Genomic DNA, 17,500 nt, shown 5'->3' with positions numbered 1-17,500 from the left:
TTTCTTCGTTTAGGCTTTTCCGTTTTTTTTTTCCTATATATTTATTTACATATTTCTCTCTGGTTTTATCTTTCCATTTATTTTTCCTTTTTCTTTGTGTTTGATTCTTTCCTCTTCCTTTTGTTGTCCTTCCACTTCTTTTCTCCTATTTCGTGTTTTCTTCCTTCTCTCCCTACCGCTACCGCCCCTTCCCTGTACAGGTAATGACGGAATGCGTGTATCCGCGTCACAGCGAGGGCAATCAAGGAGTTCCGCCTTTATTTCCGGGTCACGTCGCGGCGTTGATCCAATTGGTGTTAGCAGTGACGGTGAAGATGGCAATAACAGTGGCGATTACGACGATGGTGGTAACAGACAATGCACTCTGATATGATGATAATAACAGTGAAAACAACCAGACCTCAGGCCACAGCAAATCCTCCGACAAATACTAGTTAAGAGCCAACACTTGTGCCAGTCGAATATTGGCGACCAGAAACACTCACGAAAGAAAAGGGAAAAAAAACAACGAAACACCCTTGCAAAACAAGATTCACCCCCCTCCCCCCCTTCTTTCCTTTTGTTAATACGTCTTCAACTGCTCCAAATAGCAGCCCCGCCCCCTTCTTTCAGGAATCTGCTCATACGAGAAAAATGAAAAGAAGAAAAACCTGTTTTGAGTTATGCCGCTTGAGACGCGTATTACATCTGGTTACGGATGGAGCGGCAGGCATGCGGAAGAGAAGGGAGGGGAAGAGGAGAGGAGTTGCGACGAAGGGAAGGGAAGGGAAGAGGAGAGGAGTTGTGACGAAGGGAAGGGAGGGGAAGGGAAGGGAGGGGAAGGGAAGGGGGGGGAAGGGAAGGGAAGGGAAGGGAAGGGAAGGGAAGGGAAGGGAAGGGAAGGGAAAGAAAGGTGGGGGTAAAGGAATAGAGTAAAAGAAAAAAAATGAGAACAGAAAATATCAATAAAGTGATTTTCGCTCACTTCGTAATCACTCATCGCCAAAGACAAAGAAAGGCAAAAACAAAACGGAAAAGGGGCGAGGGAAAAAATAAATCAATGAAAACGAAACGAAAGAAACGGGAGAGCAAGTGGTGAGGGCGAGGGGGAGATCGCGTCCCGTCGCCACCCATTCATCTAACAACTTCACCCCCTCGCGTCGTCAGAGGCACGAAACCTCTCCGAGTTTCCTTCCCGACGATCTCAAGGTGTAGATCTCAAGGGCATCGTGGACCCTCTCGCCGAGTCGTGTCGGGTTGACGGCTAATTGGCGGTCAAGTGGATAAACGGTCAACCGAGGTACCGGGCCGAGCCACACCAGCAATTAGCGTTTGAAACGGGGATGCTGTTAATTGCTAGCAGAGGCGGGTATCGAATCGGGCAGATGACACTGCGCCGGGTCAGGTGGCTGACATCCACCGCGCGGAGATGAAAAGAGCTGGGAATTTTAGAGAGCAACGACATAGAGAGGGCGATATGAGGGAAGGTCTCTGCATGTCGGCGTGTCTCCCCTTGGTGGCTATGTCTCCGCCTTCCTCTCTGCCGCCGTCGGACGATGTTGATCTTCCCCCTCTGTCTCCCTCCTCTTTTTCTTTTTCTTTTTCATTTTTTCTTCTCTCTCTTTCAGCTTCCGGCACAAGCTAAAGGGAGGTTACGTCGGGGGTCATAATGTGGAGCATCAGCGCCCCCCCCCCCACTCCGCCCCCGTGCCCCTTCATCTCAATCTTACCTGGGATGTAGGCCAATCGGGCGTGTGTGCAAATAGAGAAAATGCAGTGAGCATGATAACAATAACGATAATAGAGATTATGATGATGGTGATGGTGATAGTGACAAAGACGGTGTCGGTGATAACGAAGATTAAAATAGTAAATTCATTATCTCTGACATCATAGCAGCTTAACAACAAACACAAGTATTATTCCAATCATAATAACAACAGTGCTACTAATGTTACTGCTCCTGCTAATGCTACCAACGACAACAACCGTAACAACAACAACACTCATGAACTCGAGGAAATAAAGGTAATGGAGCGAGCAGACGGGAGAGCGAGCACACACAAGGATGATCCTCCTACATCCCTTCCCCCTCCCTCCCTCCCTCCCTTCCCCCTCCCTCCCTCCCTCCCTTCCCCCTCCCTCCCTCCCTCCCTCCCTCCCTTCCCCCTCCCTCCCTCCCTTCCCTACCTCCCTCCCTCCCTTTTCCTTCCCTCCCTCCCTTCCCCCTCCCTCCCTCCCTCTCTTCCCCCTCCCTCCCTCCCTCTCTTCCCCCTCCCTCCCTCTACCAGACCAGAGTTCAGAAAGGTCGCCGCTGGCCACCTCGTTGATTGTTCCAGAGGCTTTCGGATGTCATACATTAATCGTATCTCCCTTCTCTCCCCCCCCCGTCCTCCCTCCCTTCTCCCCTTCCCTTTACTACTCCCTGTAACTCCCATTCTATTGCTGACTGCGAAGCTGAAGAGCTTATGGAAGAAGCGGGAGGGAGCAGGGCAGAGGGAGTTGGAAGTAGGGGAGAGTGCGTGCGCGTGCGTGTACGTGTGCGAATATATATATATATATATATATATATATATATATATATATATATATATATATATATATATATATATATATATATATAAGTAAAGGGAGGGAGAGAGAGAGATAGGATAAGGGGAGAGGAAGAGAGGAGAGGAGAGGAGAGGAGAGGAGAGGAGAGGAGGGAGGTAGGGAGGGATGAAGGGAGAGGAAGAGAGAAGGGAGGGATGAAGGGAGAGGAGGAAGGGAGAGGAGGAGAGGAGGGAGGAAGAAAGGGAGAGGAGGGAGGAAGAAAGGGAGAGGAGGGAGGAAGAAAGGGAGAGGAGGAGGAACGGAATAAAAAGGGGGGGAGAAAGAGAGAGAGAGAGAGAGAGAGAGAGAGAGAGAGAGAGAGAGAGAGAGAGAGAGAGAGAGAGAGAGAGAGAGAGAGAGAGAGAGAGAGAGAGAGAGAGAGGAAGGGAAAGGAGGAGGAACGGAATAAAAAGGGGGGGAGAAAGAGAGAGAGAGAGAGAGAGAGAGAGAGAGAGAGAGAGAGAGGAAGGGAAAGGAGGAGGAACGGGATAGAGAGGGATAAGGAGAGAGGGAGGTAGAGAGGGAGGAAGGAAGGAAGGAAGGAAGGAAGGAAGGAAGGAAGGGAGGGAGGGAGGAAGGGAGGAAGAGAGGGAGGGAGGAGGAGAAATGAAACGCCAAGGGAGGTTAAGGGCGAGATGTAGGCCAGCATCATCACAAAACCACGGCCCCCTCCCCCGCCACCAACACCCCCGACCCCCGTGACCTTCCCGGGGTGTCACGCTTTTTAAGGAAGGTCCAGAGGTTACATCCCCCCCCCCCCCCACTACACACAGACGACCAACCACGCTATAATTCAAGTATTCCCCTACACTCGCTTCGGATGTCACTCCTACCGCGCCTCCAGATCTTCGAACATTTGCTGCCAACACCTAGAGGGACGGGAGACCAACCGCACCCCCGCCGTGATCACGTGACCCCGAAGGTTGAACGATGCTGTTTTAATAGTGGCAACACCCCCCCTTACTCCACCCCAGCCCTCTCTCTCTCTCCCCCCTGCAACTCAAAAGATCGGGGCCAACGACCAATATCAACCTCTGAGAAATCGCGAGATGGAAAAGGAGAGAGAGAGAAAAAAAAAAAGATATAAGTCCGGAAATAACACAAATGATAACAATCACCTTCACAATGATGATAATCACAATCGCTCAGCTCCGTTGCGCCGTCGTGGCAGCCAGAGAGCGAGGGAAATGCCGTGCAACATCGGGCCGGAGGAAGAGGTTTTGCAAAGGGTGAGATGACAAGACTATAGTTGTGTCGCATGCTTAAACTTTGGTCGGGAGCATAGCCTAATCTATTTCCCTTCGCTTACTGCTCTTTTTTTATATTTGTTATGTTCATATGACAGTAAGAGATGGAAATGAGATGAAATTGCCCAACGATATTTTTCAGATTTTTTTCCAATCCCTTTTTCCCTATCCACTCGGCTTTCTCCCTCTCCCTTCCCCTTTCCTCCTTAGTAGAAGAAGATGAGGAGAGAGAAAAACAATGAAAGAGTACGAAAGCTGGGAAGACAGGGAGGGACGGAGGAGGGAGGATGAAGCGGGCCGCCCGGAGGATCACGGCCTCCAGGCAGAGGTCACCGTGCCCTTGCGAGCCGCAGCATTCCTCGGAAGGTCGAGTACATGACGATGCTGACTAGCGGGCACAGCTCCGGGAACATGGCTTCGGGACAGGACTCCTCAGCGCATGACATCGTATATGCGGTCTGACCATATCGGGAGGCATGGCGGGCGCTTGGCCAGATATACTGTGCGTCGACTCTTGCTTCAGGCATGGTAGTGGGATGCAGCACGCACACACACGCATACACACACGCATACACACACGCATACACACACACAAACACACGTGCAACTACATAATATCCTAGACAGATGAAGAGCTCACACAGACGGATAAATCGGCCAAATATTTATCTCTCGCGTAATCATACATCAAGTCGCCTTATCTCCGCCTGCATCTCGGGAGCCTTTCATCAGGGCGGCGACGACGGCAGCCACTTAGCAACAAGAAATGCTTCGAAAGGGTTAGAGGGAGACGCGGCGGAAGACTAGAGGGAGGGAATGGGAGCGAGGATGAGGGAGCGACATGGGACACGAGGATTGGGAGGAGGGAATGGGAGCGAGGATGAGGGAGGCGACATGGGACACGAGGATTAGGAGGAGGGAATGGGAGTGAGGATGAGGGAGGCGACATGGGACACGAGGATTGGGAGGAGGGAATGGGAGTGAGGATGAGGGAGCGACATGGGACACGAGGATTGGGAGAAGGGAATGGGAGTGAGGATGAGGGAGGCGACATGGGACACGAGGATTGGGAGAAGGGAATGGGAGTGAGGATGAGGGAGGCGACATGGGACACGAGGATTGGGAGAAGGGAATGGGAGTGAGGATGAGGGAGGCGACATGGGGCACGAGGATTGGGATGAGGGAATGGGAGTGAGGATGAGGGAGGCGACATGGGGCACGAGGATTGGGATGAGGGAATGGGAGTGAGGATGAGGGAGGCGACATGGGACACGAGGATTGGGAGGAGGGAATGGGAGTGAGGATAAGGGAGGAGACATGGGACACGAGGATTGGGAGAAGGGAATGGGAGTGAGGATAAGGGAGGAGACATGGGACACGAGGATTGGGAGAAGGGAATGGGAGTGAGGATGAGGGAGGCGACATGGGACACGAGGATTGGGAGAAGGGAATGGGAGTGAGGACGAGGGAGGCGACATGGGACACGAGGATTGGGAGGAGGGAATGGGAGTGAGGATGAGGGAGGCGACATGGGACACGAGGATTGGGAGGAGGAAATGGGAGTGAGGATGAGGGAGGCGACATGGGACACGAGGATTGGGAATGGGAGTGAGGATTGGGAGGAGGGATTGGGTATGGGGAATGAGGACGAGGGAGGCGACATGGGACACGAGAATAAATGAGGAATGGGAATGAGGGAGAGAACACGAGACGCGAGCAATGGGAGGAGGGAATGAGGACTGAGGGAGATTTGGAGGAAGGAACCGGAATAAACCAGCGGAAGACGACATGGAACGCGAGAGGAGAAAATCACAGCACCGACCTTCCCTCCTGCTCCCGTTAACAGTAGAGGCGCAGCACGACTCAAACGGGTCACAACACCGCCACTTCAGAACAAGCCACAGAGCAGACCCAGCCACGACACGTCGCAAAATAGCACGACATAAGTCCTCCAACTGCCTCTCCCCTCCTCTTCCCCCTCCCTCCCCCCCTCCCCTTTCTAGTCACACTCAACCATGCAGAAAATGCTATTCAGACATCCCCCTTTTCTTCAACTCATCCACTAATGACTTAACTACTTTCTCTTGTACGGGAACCATGTCCGACCCTCTGGCCTGCACCTCCCTATTTACTTCGTCCCATTTCCCTCCGCGCGTTTCCTCTGCTTCCTCTTCCACCCCCTTTCTTCTCCACACTTCTTTTGTATTTCCACTCCCTTATTCTTCTGTGTTTCCTTCTCCTTAATGCTGCAACAATCGATGACCTCAAATGACGTAGAAAGACATGAGTTTTCTTGCATTTCACTTTTTCCTGAATCGTATTACATGATGATATCCCGTTAAAGCGCTTATCACAATACATTATCAATTGTAGGAATATATATATATATAAAAGATTTGGAAAGAACTAGCATTCAAAGCAAATTCCAGTGATCACATTATAGGTCCCGATGAGTCTAAACTAAAGCTCCTATACCAGTTTTCCCAATAATAAATAAAATCAACAAATCAAATCGCTAATGTCACATCAAGTTCACTCTTATCACTCTCTATTTCCTTCTCTTCCATCTTCTCTCCATTCCCCCATCCCTTCTTCGTTAATCCTCCCCCCATACGGATACGCTTTTGCCGCGTCTGTGCATTCCAAAGTGGCCTTATCTGATGCTCGTCCTCTTTTCCAGTTTTCTTCCCAAATTAACATCTTCGCGTTGATTCCCATACAACCCTAACATTCTACCCTTTCATGTGCTTACTTTTATTTTCCCCGGCCTCCGTAATTTGAATTTGATTTATATCTAATTCGCATATGTATTCGCCTGTTGATCTTCATCTCTTTCTCTCTCTCTCTCTTGTTCGTATCCCTCTAGCTATTCTCGTTATCTTTCTTGCCTTCTCTCCTTCCCTCCTTCCTCCCCCTCCCTCTCTCCTTATTCATCATACGTGCGCGCTATTGCATATATACAAGCACAGTCTATTCCCGTCGTAACCCAATGCCAAAATTAATAACCTGACATCTGACACGCTACCCCCCCCCTCCGGACCCCCACAGGCGCCATGCAATCTGCAAGTTCTCATGGAGGGCCACATGATCTCTGGCGGACGAGTGACTCACTAATGCAGGAAAGGGTACCCGATCCGCTGTCGGAATAGCGAAGACGACACAGCCCTGCTTATCCCTTCCTCTCTCTGATATTCACATACGCATCCATATGCATACATTCATACATACACATATACACCTCCACGGATATTCACGCCCCTCGGCGCACTCACCTGACGCCCGAGTCTGGAGGAAGCAAACAACGACTCACTCACCTTAGGCGTGTCGTGGAGGGACGTGGAGGACGACGAGCGGGAACTCAGCGGGTCCTGGCTGATGCTCGAGCATGACATGGACGAGTTGAGGCTCACGCTGTCTGCTCGTCCGACGACCCTCCCGCTCCCTACACCTCCTCCCCCTCCCCCCGAGGCCGAGGACGACCCTGTGGTGGACGACGAAGACGACGACGACGACGATGAAGACGACGACGAAGAGGACGAGGAGGACGAAGAGGAGGAGCAGGTGTAGGAGTGGTGATGGTGGAGGTGGTGGTGCGTTGGAGACGCGGTGGAGGCGGTGGACATGCGGGTGGAGGGCGTGGACGGGGACGACAGGTTAGAGTCGTCGCCCCCCACGCAGGCGCCCTCGCTCACCCGCCGGCCAGCAATCCCCCCGCCGCCGCCCCCGCCCCCCAGGGCCGAGGAGCTCCGGTACGGCGACACTTGCACGTACTTCAGCATCTGCGGGAAGACAGAGAAAGGGTCAGCGCCACGAGCACATTACGGTAGCATCAGGATCACAACAATACTATATATAACAATAATAAAGAAAAGCATGTGTGAGACCGAAAGACCAAACCTTTTCGCAACACACGCTAAGTATTCCTCTCTTGGCTCCTACAGGATGCCTTTAAACTGTCGTTCACATTCCCCAAGACTCTCTCCGTCTCTCAGCGCGCCATGCTTCACTTCGACGAGTCGCCCCTAATTGTCTCCCAAGCACACTAAATGCACTAATGTCCTACAAGTATTCGCCTTCATTACACGGCTCTCGTCGTCCGCTCTCCGCATACCCCATTACACCCAATACCAAAATACACTTCCCGCTTACCGGTACCATCGCCCCCCCCCCCACCACCACCTCTAAGCGGACCGCGGAACCGCAACATTCTCCGCTAAAAGCTGGTCTTTGTTGGTATTTAATGAATCGCTCACCACACCTGCTACGTGACGACTATAGCGAACACGAAAGTCTGCGCACCAGGACTAGCTTCTCGGCCTACCCGTCTTCTTGTTTGCTTATAGCTCGTATCTCTGCTTTTTTCTTGTTATTGTTTCTCTTTCTCATTCTTTGCTTCACCTTTTTTAACCAACCTTGCACAAAAAAAGAAGAAGAAAAAACATTCTGTTCGCATGAGCTTCCCGTGAAAGTAAAATTGTGGAAAGGAAAGGCCTTGAAAAAAAAAAATAATAATAAAATAATAATAATAATAACAGGAAGATAAAAAGAAAAGAAGTGAAAAAAGAGACAGAAAAAATGAGTAATCAGAATAAGAAAAATATCAAGTTAGAAGGAAAGGAAAGGTAGAAGGCGCAGTAGTAAAAGGTCGTCTTGAACGTTTCGTCAGCCAGAAAAAACTACCTAATACGACCTTCGCATGTGTGAGTATGGGACGCCAGCGTGTAAACAATCACTCTAAAAAAATCTGCATTGCAATCAGTTGAGCAACATCCTTACAGATGCCACATGTATTGCATAAGACACTTCCTAAACGCATTATCTCACGGCATAAATAAAAACTTTTAATGCCACACCCAAAAAAGAAACGCCCCGAGGGACTATGCATAATGATCTCCATCTAACATGGAAAGAGAAAAAAAAGGCACAAGAAAAAATATAATGACAGTCAATAAACAGTCCAGAAATGCAAGTGTCATTGGCGACATGCAACAAGGACTACGAGGTAATATCCAGCGAGATCATCGTACCCTCGCCGTCACGCTGTCGTCCTGAGATTGAACAATTATCATACCTGGCGTCAACTATCGCACCCTTCGTGCAAGACGTTCACCTGTCGAATCGAGTGTCGATATGTCCTCGCTGTAGATCGACGTTAATGACCCTTCCAAGCCAGCCATCGCCCTTCAAGGCTCTCTCTCGCTCTCTCTCTTTCTCTTTCTCTTTCTCTTTCTCTTTCTCTCTCTCTCTCTTTCTCTCTTTCGCCGTGCCTCCCCCCAGGCAAGTAATGAACGCCCTCCCTGGCAATATCGTACACCCACTATCGATGACGATGCCCTATTTCGTTTGATCACGGGTTGTGTGTCCCTGGCGATTCCCCGATTCCCCTTCCCCTTTTTCTCTATTTCTCTTTCTCTTTCTCTTTCTCTTTCTCGTTCTCTCTCTTCTCCCTTCCTCCTCCCCTTTCCCTCTCCCGTATGAGCAAGCGTGGCTCTTCTTCCCCTTCATCTTTTCATCCTTTCCCCCCCTCTCATTCCCATTCTCTTTCCCCCCCCCCCTCTCCCCTCTTCTTCTCATTCTTTTTCTCTCTCTCGCTCCCCCTCTCGATCAAACGTGACTCTCCTCTTCTTAGTCAGGATGACAAGACCTCAGATGGCGCGCCTGGTGCTGGTGTCCGCTTTGGGGGGAGGGGGGGGGAGGGGGTTGCATGGGGGGGAAGGGGAGGGGGAAAGGGGGTTGCATGGGGGGGAAGGGGAGGGGGAAAGGGGGTTGCATGGGGGGAAGGGGAGGGGGGTTGCATGGGGGAAGGGGAGGGGGGTTGCATGGGGGAAGGGGAGGGAGGTTGCATGGGGGAAGGGGAGGGGGGTTGCATGGGGGAAGGGGAGGGGGGTTGCATGGGGGAAGGGGAGGGAGGTTGCATGGGGGAAGGGGAGGGGGGGTGCATGGGGGAAGGGGAGGGGGGTTGCATGGGGGAGGGGGAAGGGGGGTTGCATGGGGGGAGGGGAGGGAGGTTGCATGGGGAAGGGGGAGGGAGGTTGCATGGGGGGAGGGGAGGGAGGTTGCATGGGGGAAGGGGAGGGGGGTTGCATGGGGGGAAGGGGAGGGGGGTTGCATGGGGGAAGGGGAGGGGGTTGCATGGGGGAGGGGGAGGGAGGTTGCATGGGGGAAGGGGAGGGGGGTTGCATGGGGGAGGGGGAGGGAGGTTGCATGGGGGAAGGGGAGGGGGGGTGCATGGGGGAAGGGGAGGGGGGGTTGCATGGGAGAAGGGGAGGGGGGTTGCATGGGGAAGGGGAGGGGGGTTGCATGGGGGAAGGGGAGGGGGGTTGCATGGGGAAGGGGAGGGGGGGTGCAGGGGGGGAGGGGAGGGGGGTTGCATGGGGTAGGGGAGGGGGGTTGCATGGGGGAGGGGGAGGGAGGTTGCATGGGGGAAGGGGAGGGGGGGGGGCATGGGGGAAGGGGAGGGGGGTTGCATGGGGGAAGGGGAGGGAGGTTGCATGGGGGAAGGGGAGGGGGGTTGCATGGGGGAAGGGGAGGGGGGTTGCATGGGGGAAGGGGAGGGAGGTTGCATGGGGGAAGGGGAAGGGGAGGGAGGTTGCATGGGGGAAGGGGAGGAGGTTGCATGGGGGAGGGGGAGGGGGAGGGGGGTAAATGCGCGAGGAACAAGGAAAAAATAAGATGAATAAAATAATAAAATCTGGAGTGAAAATCGCCGGAATATTGGTAAAGAAATTAGAAAGAAGTTTCTGTGGGTCGTGAATGCAATATCCTAATAGCAATAGCTGAATACAGTAGCGTACCGTCAAATGACACCGATCTCAATTAAAAAAACATAAAACAGTATAACAACAACAACAACAACAACAAAAACAACAACAACAACAATAATAATAATAACAATAACAACATCAATGGCAAAAAAAAAAAAAAAAAAAAAACAATGACCTCAACGCCTTTCATTTGCCCTTTCGGACGGCCGTGTATTTGCCAAATATCCGGTCTCGTGACGCAAACGGTACTCGCCTAAGCCGGAAGTATGGACCCTCCCCACCCACCTCACCCCACCCCCTCCTTTTCCTTCAGCCTTCGTGTTCTTCATGATCGTTAAGTGATTTTTTATTTCATAATTATCCTCTTTGACAGACATCACAGTCGCCGCACGTGTCTTATTATCGCTTTACACTCATGCGGTTTTCTTTTTCTTTTTTCTTCTGCTGCAAATTATGTCGCAATGATGACCAATGATATCCTTCGCGAAATCTTCTTTCCTTTCTATCAATCTCTCACACACACATATAATATATACATTCACTTTTTTCCTTCTTCTTTTCCGATTTATTTTCATTTTTAATTTTCTTCTTCGTGTTCTCCTCTTTCTTTTTCTTCTTCATTTCCTTCTCCTTCGTTATTTTCTTTTCCTTCTTCTTCTTCTTCTCCTTTTTCGTTTCCTTCTTTTTCTTCTTCGTTTCTCCTTTTTCGTTCTTTCTTTCTTCTCCTTCTCCTTCTCCTTCTCCTTCTCCTTCTCCTTCTCCTTCTCCTTCTCCTTCTCCTTCTCCTTCTCCTTCTCCTTCTCCTTCTCCTTCTCCTTCTCCTTCTTCTTCTTCTTCTTCTTCTTCTTCTTCTTCTTCTTCTTCTTCTTCTCCTTCTCCTTCTCCTTCTCCTTCTCCTTCTCCTCCTCCTTCTCCTCCTCCTCCTCCTCCTCCTCCTCCTCCTCCTCCTCCTCCTTCTCCTTTCTTCTTCCTCTACCGCCCCCCCCCCCTTAATAGGCGCCTTTCGTATCCACCGCAAAATGGCGGCGAAATCCGAGAAGTGTGACTGAGCGTCCATCCTTTGGCCGTTGCTCTCCCGCGGGCAAGCACGCGTGCTACTGCAATTGTCCTCAGACTCTTTTTGCTTGCTTTGATTTTTTTTTCTGGTCTTTTGAATTTCTATTCTCTCTTTCTTTTCTTCCTCTTTCGTGATTTTGATTACTTTGTTTTTCTTGGTATTCGTTTGTTTTGGGGTTTTTACTTTCCATTTTTCTCTAGTTTCTTGAAAGTTGACGGCTGATTGTTCTCGCTTATTTGCTCATAAAATGTTTTTCATATACTTTTGCTTTATTTTCCCCCTTTCTTTTTACTATCCTTCTTCCGCTCTTATTTCTTTTTCCTCTTTCTCCTCCTTCCTTCTCCTTCTATTCCTTCCTTTTAAGAGTTTGGCCCATCAGTCGCTATTTGATTGAAGTTACCAAAAAACCTAGGCAACTGTCCTTCACAAACCCTAATGGAAGATGGGGGAAATACAAACACAATGGGATAAGAATAGATGAAGGAACGTGAGAGAACCAAGAGAGGAGGAGGGAGAGTAAAAAAGGGAGAGTAAAAAAAAAAGGGAGTATAAAAAAGTTCACATACAGAGAGGGGGAGAGATGGTATGAGACCACAACGAGGACAGATGTTAAACGCTTGTCTCAGTTTCATGACAAATGAGCCAAGCGGGACAGATGCAGCGGGGAGCCATCGCCAGCATTGCGTGGTGATTACGGAAGCGTAGGGGGTAGGGGGTAGGGGGTAGGGGGGTAAAGGGTAGGGGTGGGGGTAGGGGGTAAGATATATCTCCAAAGTTCGTGGGACAGCTGCCACTCCTGGGGATGAGCGTTGCTTCTTCTTCTTCTTCTTCTTCTTCTTCATCTTCCTCATTCATGAGTTATTCAATATTCGTTGCATTTATCAACATGGCCCCATGTAATAAGGAGGAGTAATAAGGTGGTACAAAAAAACTTGGAATGGAAAGAGAGGTCGCCAGAAGAGAACGGAGAAACAGATGATAGGTAGGTAGGAGAAGAAAGAGAGAGGCAGAGGAAGGGAAGGAGAAAGGACGAAGAATACCGAAGGAGAGAACGGAGCAAGGGCGAAAGCAGCTACAGAAAAAAGGCTCAGCGCCATCAGCAAATCGTCAGGCAGCGTCGCCAGATCAGCAGATAACCCGAGCTGACACTACTGCTGCTGCTCCGCGTTCCCACCTGAATCCTAATACAAAGCTCTCAAGAGATTTCTTCGCCCCTTTCACCAGGTTACCCCACCCCTCTTGTCCCCTTGCCCCCTGCCCTGAACCTCTTCCTTCCCACAGGCCTAGCGTGCCCCTTCGTGCCCCCTCCAGGGACCTGTTTTAGCATACCTGAGTCCCACCTTTGGGAGACCTCTTGAAGCAGACTTGGCTAAAGACGCCGCAGTTAGGAAATTCCTGTCGTCTATCTACCTCTACTTTATCAGTATTCCTGTGTCTCCAGTTGTTTCATTTTATGTTCACGTTGAATAAACTGTTCACGCCAATAACCATAAATCCAGTGATTAAAACAGTGTGACCAAAGCTGATTATTAGAGTTCATTTTTCGTTTACACAGGTGACACTACTGGTTCACATGAAGAGTGGCATCAACAGGAGATAGGAAAATATTATTAATAAAATCTTGCTATAGTTCTTATCCTTATTCTAATCAATTTTAACTGACGCCATCAAATCATCCTGCACTCCTAATCACGGCCAGACCTCAGCAGAGACACGTAAGCGAGACTTGGTGACGTAACCTGATATAACGGTTCCCGTTCTTCAAGAAGTTCATATGAAGGTCGATCGATCGAGATACCTGACCCAGCCGTACACCTGGTCATGCGCCTCGGGAGGGGAGGAGGGGGGGAGGGGGGGGAGGGCCACTTGCAAGCTGGCTTATCTGGTCTTCGGGTGTTCGGGTTTAATCAGGCGTCAAGCGAGTCCCCGGGCGGCTGACCTGGTCCCCAAGCGGCGACGACATACACGACTCTTCCGACGAAGAATTCCTCTAATCCCGACTAATTCGGACGAAACACGACGAGACGATTTCTTCTGCCACGAGCGTCCGCCTCCCCGACGCAACTTCCGGTCAGCCCTTTTTGCAGTTTGTCTCGAGTATTTTCGTGGCGCCGTTATTTCCCACGGGGACCTTCGACGCTTTCCGAATCCCGGTCGCGGTCCCCAATCCCGAAGGCTGATTGGATAAGTGACTACGCCGTGCGACCTTTCAAGAGACAAGCGCACTCCGACTCGGCTTGTAGTGGAGATGGAATGAACAGCGACGAGACAAAGGCTTGTTCTGCCGACGGCGGAAATATCATGAATTATTACCGTTGCTCGGGTCATCCGCATTTAATCACCGGAGCTCACGGGAAAGTTCAAGCAAATTGTCTGCAAGTACAAGAACTGAGTGATTAAGAAAAATGTCAAGAACTTTATAATCCCTCCCCCTTCATTTGTCTGTTTGTCTGCATTCAAGAGTGTTTCTCACTTATTCCTCTATCTCTCTGTCCCATAATGTATCATCGCTGACCTTCCACTCCACTTCCATTAAAGAACAGGACATTTCCAGGCACAAAAAGACAAAAAAGTAAACAGGGAGCGATTTCTCCTTTCATCCAACTGGCAGTGGGAGGCAGTGGAAGGGGAGGGGGTAGGAAGAGAGGGAGGGGGGCCGACGACCACGACATCAAAAGGGTGTGTTCTCTCGCCCCTCCCCCTCTAATCCACCCACCTTCATACCGTCGCCGCCGCTGACCCAGCTGGATTGCACACCCAACACAGGACGCCACACATGGTTATCGGCCGAGAGCATAACCAAGCGCCGCGAGGGTAAACACACACAGATGGGGTACTTGGCTGCCTTTCATATACGTCTGATCCGTAAGTGCAGACACTAAACTTTTATGGTGACGTGAGGTAGTCGAGTCACGACCCTTGTTACGGAGGCCAAGTCGGGACCGTGAGGAGAGAGAGCCGCGAGCGCAATAAAAGGGTGGCAGAGCTAGGGAAACATGGCTCTCCTACGATGTTCTAGGATCTCGGGGACGAAAACTGGAGAAAAAAGTAAAGTAAAACAAATCCAAAAAACTAATGAATCTTCTCACATGGGTCGAATTCTCTCTCTCTCTCTCTCTCTCTCTCTCTCTCTCTCTCTCTCTCTCTCTCTCTCTCTCTCTCTCTTACTCTCTCCTTCTCCTTCTCTCTCTCCTTCTCCTTCTCTCTCTCCTTCTCCTTCTCCTTCTCCTTCTCCTTCTCCTTCTCCTTCTCCTTCTCCTTCTCCTTCTTCTCCCTCTCCTTCTTCTCCCTCTCCTTCTTCTCCCTCTCCTTCTTCTCCCTCTCCCTCTCCCTCTCCCTCTCCCTCTCCCTCTCCCTCTCCCTCTCCCTCTCCCTCTCCTGCTCCTTCTCCCTCTCCTTTCCTTTACTTTCCTTCTCCCTCTCTGCCCTTCCTCCTTCCTCCTTCCTTCTTCAGCTCCCCCCGTATTTCTCCTTCCGCGTAAGCACAGCGTTCCGGCCGACATATGCGCTTGTTTGTTTACACGTCGCTCTCTCTTGGGCGGTATTTATGTTCACAAGGGCGTAAGGGGAGGGAAGGAGCCGGAGGAAGTTGAGGGGAAGCGAAGGAAAACAATCCTCGAAATGTATATGTGTGTACATGTGCGTGTGTGTGTGTGTGTGTGTGTGTGTGTGTGTGTGTGTGTGTGTGTGTGTGTGTGTGTGTGTGTGTGTGTGTGTGTGTGTGTTTATGTGTGTGTGTGTGTGTTTATGTGTGTGTGTGTGTGTGTGTGTGTGTGTGTGTGTGTGTGTGTGTGTGTGTGTGTGTGTGTGTGTGTGTGTGTGTGTGTGTGTGTGTGTGTGTGTGTGTGTGTGTGTTTTGATAACATAAGTATATAAGTATATAAAGAGAAAGATATTAGAGAGTCGTAAATTAAAACAAAAATTCAAGTCTATGAGTGAGAAAGATAGCGAGAGCCAGAGCGAGAGAGAGAGGGAGAAGAGAAGATAAGAGAAGAAAAGAGAGAAGAGGAGAGAAGAGAGAGAGGAGAGAGAGAGGGAGAAGAGAAGATAAGAGAAGAAAAGAGAGAAGAGGAGAGAAGAGAGATAAGAGAAAGAGAGGGAAGTGAAAGGAGAGAAAAGAAAGAAGAGAAAGAGAAGATAGGGAAGAGATTAGAGAGAGAAAATAGAGAGAAGAGAAGATAGAGAAGAGATAGAAGAGAGGAAATAGAGAGAAGGGAAGAGAGAGAAGAGAGAAGATAAAGGAGAGAGAAGATAAAGGAGAGAGAAGTGAAAGGAGAGAGATGAAAGAATGCGAAGAGATAGAAGAGAGAAAATAGAGAGAAGTGAGCGAAAGAGGGAGAAAAGAGAATGGAAAGCGAAAAAAAACGAGACAGAGAGATCAGTAAGGAAATAAAGAGAGTAACGTCCACGACAAAAAAAAAAAAAAAAAAAAAAAAAGCGAAAGAGCTACGCAGACACAAGCACCGAGTCCATGTTAAGGCGAAGGCAACGGGAGATTAGGTGCTCGCCTGCCTGCCCCGTCCGTACCTGAGGCTCCCCTGCTGTCTGTGCCCCCGCCCCTTCCTCTTCCCTGCTGTCAATACCCCCCCTCCCCCTCTCATCACCTGCAAGATGGCACCATTACCGTCGCATCCATTATGTAAACTCCATTAACATATTATTAAAACACTGGTCACGGTCCGTTGAACACTCGTAACGAGAGGGCGAGGTGAAGGGCGGTGGGGAAGGAGGGGAGGGGAGGGAGGAGAGGGGAGGGGAGAGGGGAGGGGAAGGGAGGGTGAAGGGGAGGGGAGAGGGGAGAATGAGGGGAGAGGGGAGGGGGGAAGGTGAAAGGGACGGGAGGGGAGGGAGGAGAGGGGAGGGAGGAGAGGAGAGAACAGAAGGAGAGAGAACGAAGGGTTAAGAAGAGAAAGGATGGGAGACAAAGGTAAGTGGAAAGGTCTACAGACTACAATTAAACGAAAAGGAAAAGGGAGAGACAATGAAGCACCCAAACACTCAAACACACACACACACACACACACACACACACACACACACACACACACACACACACACACACACACACACACACACACACACACTGACAAAAATCCTGTTTGATCCCGAAGCAAGAACAGGAACAAGGTCATCCCGGGGCGTGGGATGGAGGGGGGGGGGTCACGACACTTTCAGTGAGATAATTACAGAAGTTAATTAATGTTTGTATGACAGGTGACCGGACACTCACAATCGGCAATTAGAAAGCGTCGTGCGTGCGTGTGTATGTCTGTATGTATGTGTGTGTTTGTGTGCATGTGTGTGTGTGTGTGTGTGTGTGTGTGTGTGTGTGTGTGTGTGTGTGTGTGTGTGTGTGTGTGTGTGTGTGTGTGTGTGTGTGCGAATCATATATATCAACAGCACTATATGACAATATTATCAGGGTGCTCTGACGCTTGATAAAAATCACATCCCCCTCCCCCTCCCCCTCCCTTCCCGCCCTCCCCCTCTTCTCGAACATTCCCACGAGAGCTTGGGAGGGGGAGGAAGAGAGGGGGATGGCGTACCCCACTTCCAATTCAACGACAGGAACTTACTCCCATCTCTTAATGCCAAGTGTCTAACCTTAATGGCACCTCCGCCGGGTCACGTGACGAAAGAGTCCCGCCGTAATGCCAGGTCATTGAAGACGGAACCGAGTCAGAACAAGCGAACATGAACGATGAAATAAATTTTAATGAAGAAAATAAAGGGCTTTCCTCCCAGCAGAAGCGATTGAAGACCGCCGAATACATACCATTTCTCGCAGGCGAATTGAATGACAAGTGAGAAGCCGTCATGAGAGATGATGGCGCCGTCAAACACGCTCGGTCTTGGGTCGA

The 17,500-nt window shown here is 50.3% G+C and overlaps 1 protein-coding gene across 4 annotated transcripts in view; it reads right to left on the bottom strand.

The window, feature by feature from the left end:
- LOC122259431 (uncharacterized) overlaps positions 1-17,500 on the bottom strand; it is a 132,065-nt gene that overhangs the window by 91,835 nt on the left and 22,730 nt on the right. For all 4 annotated transcript variants that reach the window (XM_043026191.2, XM_043026193.2, XM_043026192.2 and 1 more), the window contains exon 2: positions 7,133-7,597. In XM_043026191.2, coding sequence (XP_042882125.2) covers positions 7,133-7,597 — 465 coding nt within the window. The remainder of the gene's footprint in view (positions 1-7,132; positions 7,598-17,500) is intronic.

This window comes from Penaeus japonicus, unplaced genomic scaffold (assembly GCF_977035675.1).
Source record: "Penaeus japonicus unplaced genomic scaffold, GWHDUDI00000001_assembly GWHDUDI00000030, whole genome shotgun sequence".
Lineage (NCBI taxonomy): Eukaryota > Metazoa > Arthropoda > Malacostraca > Decapoda > Penaeidae > Penaeus > Penaeus japonicus.
This window is presented reverse-complemented; position numbering and strand designations above follow the sequence as displayed.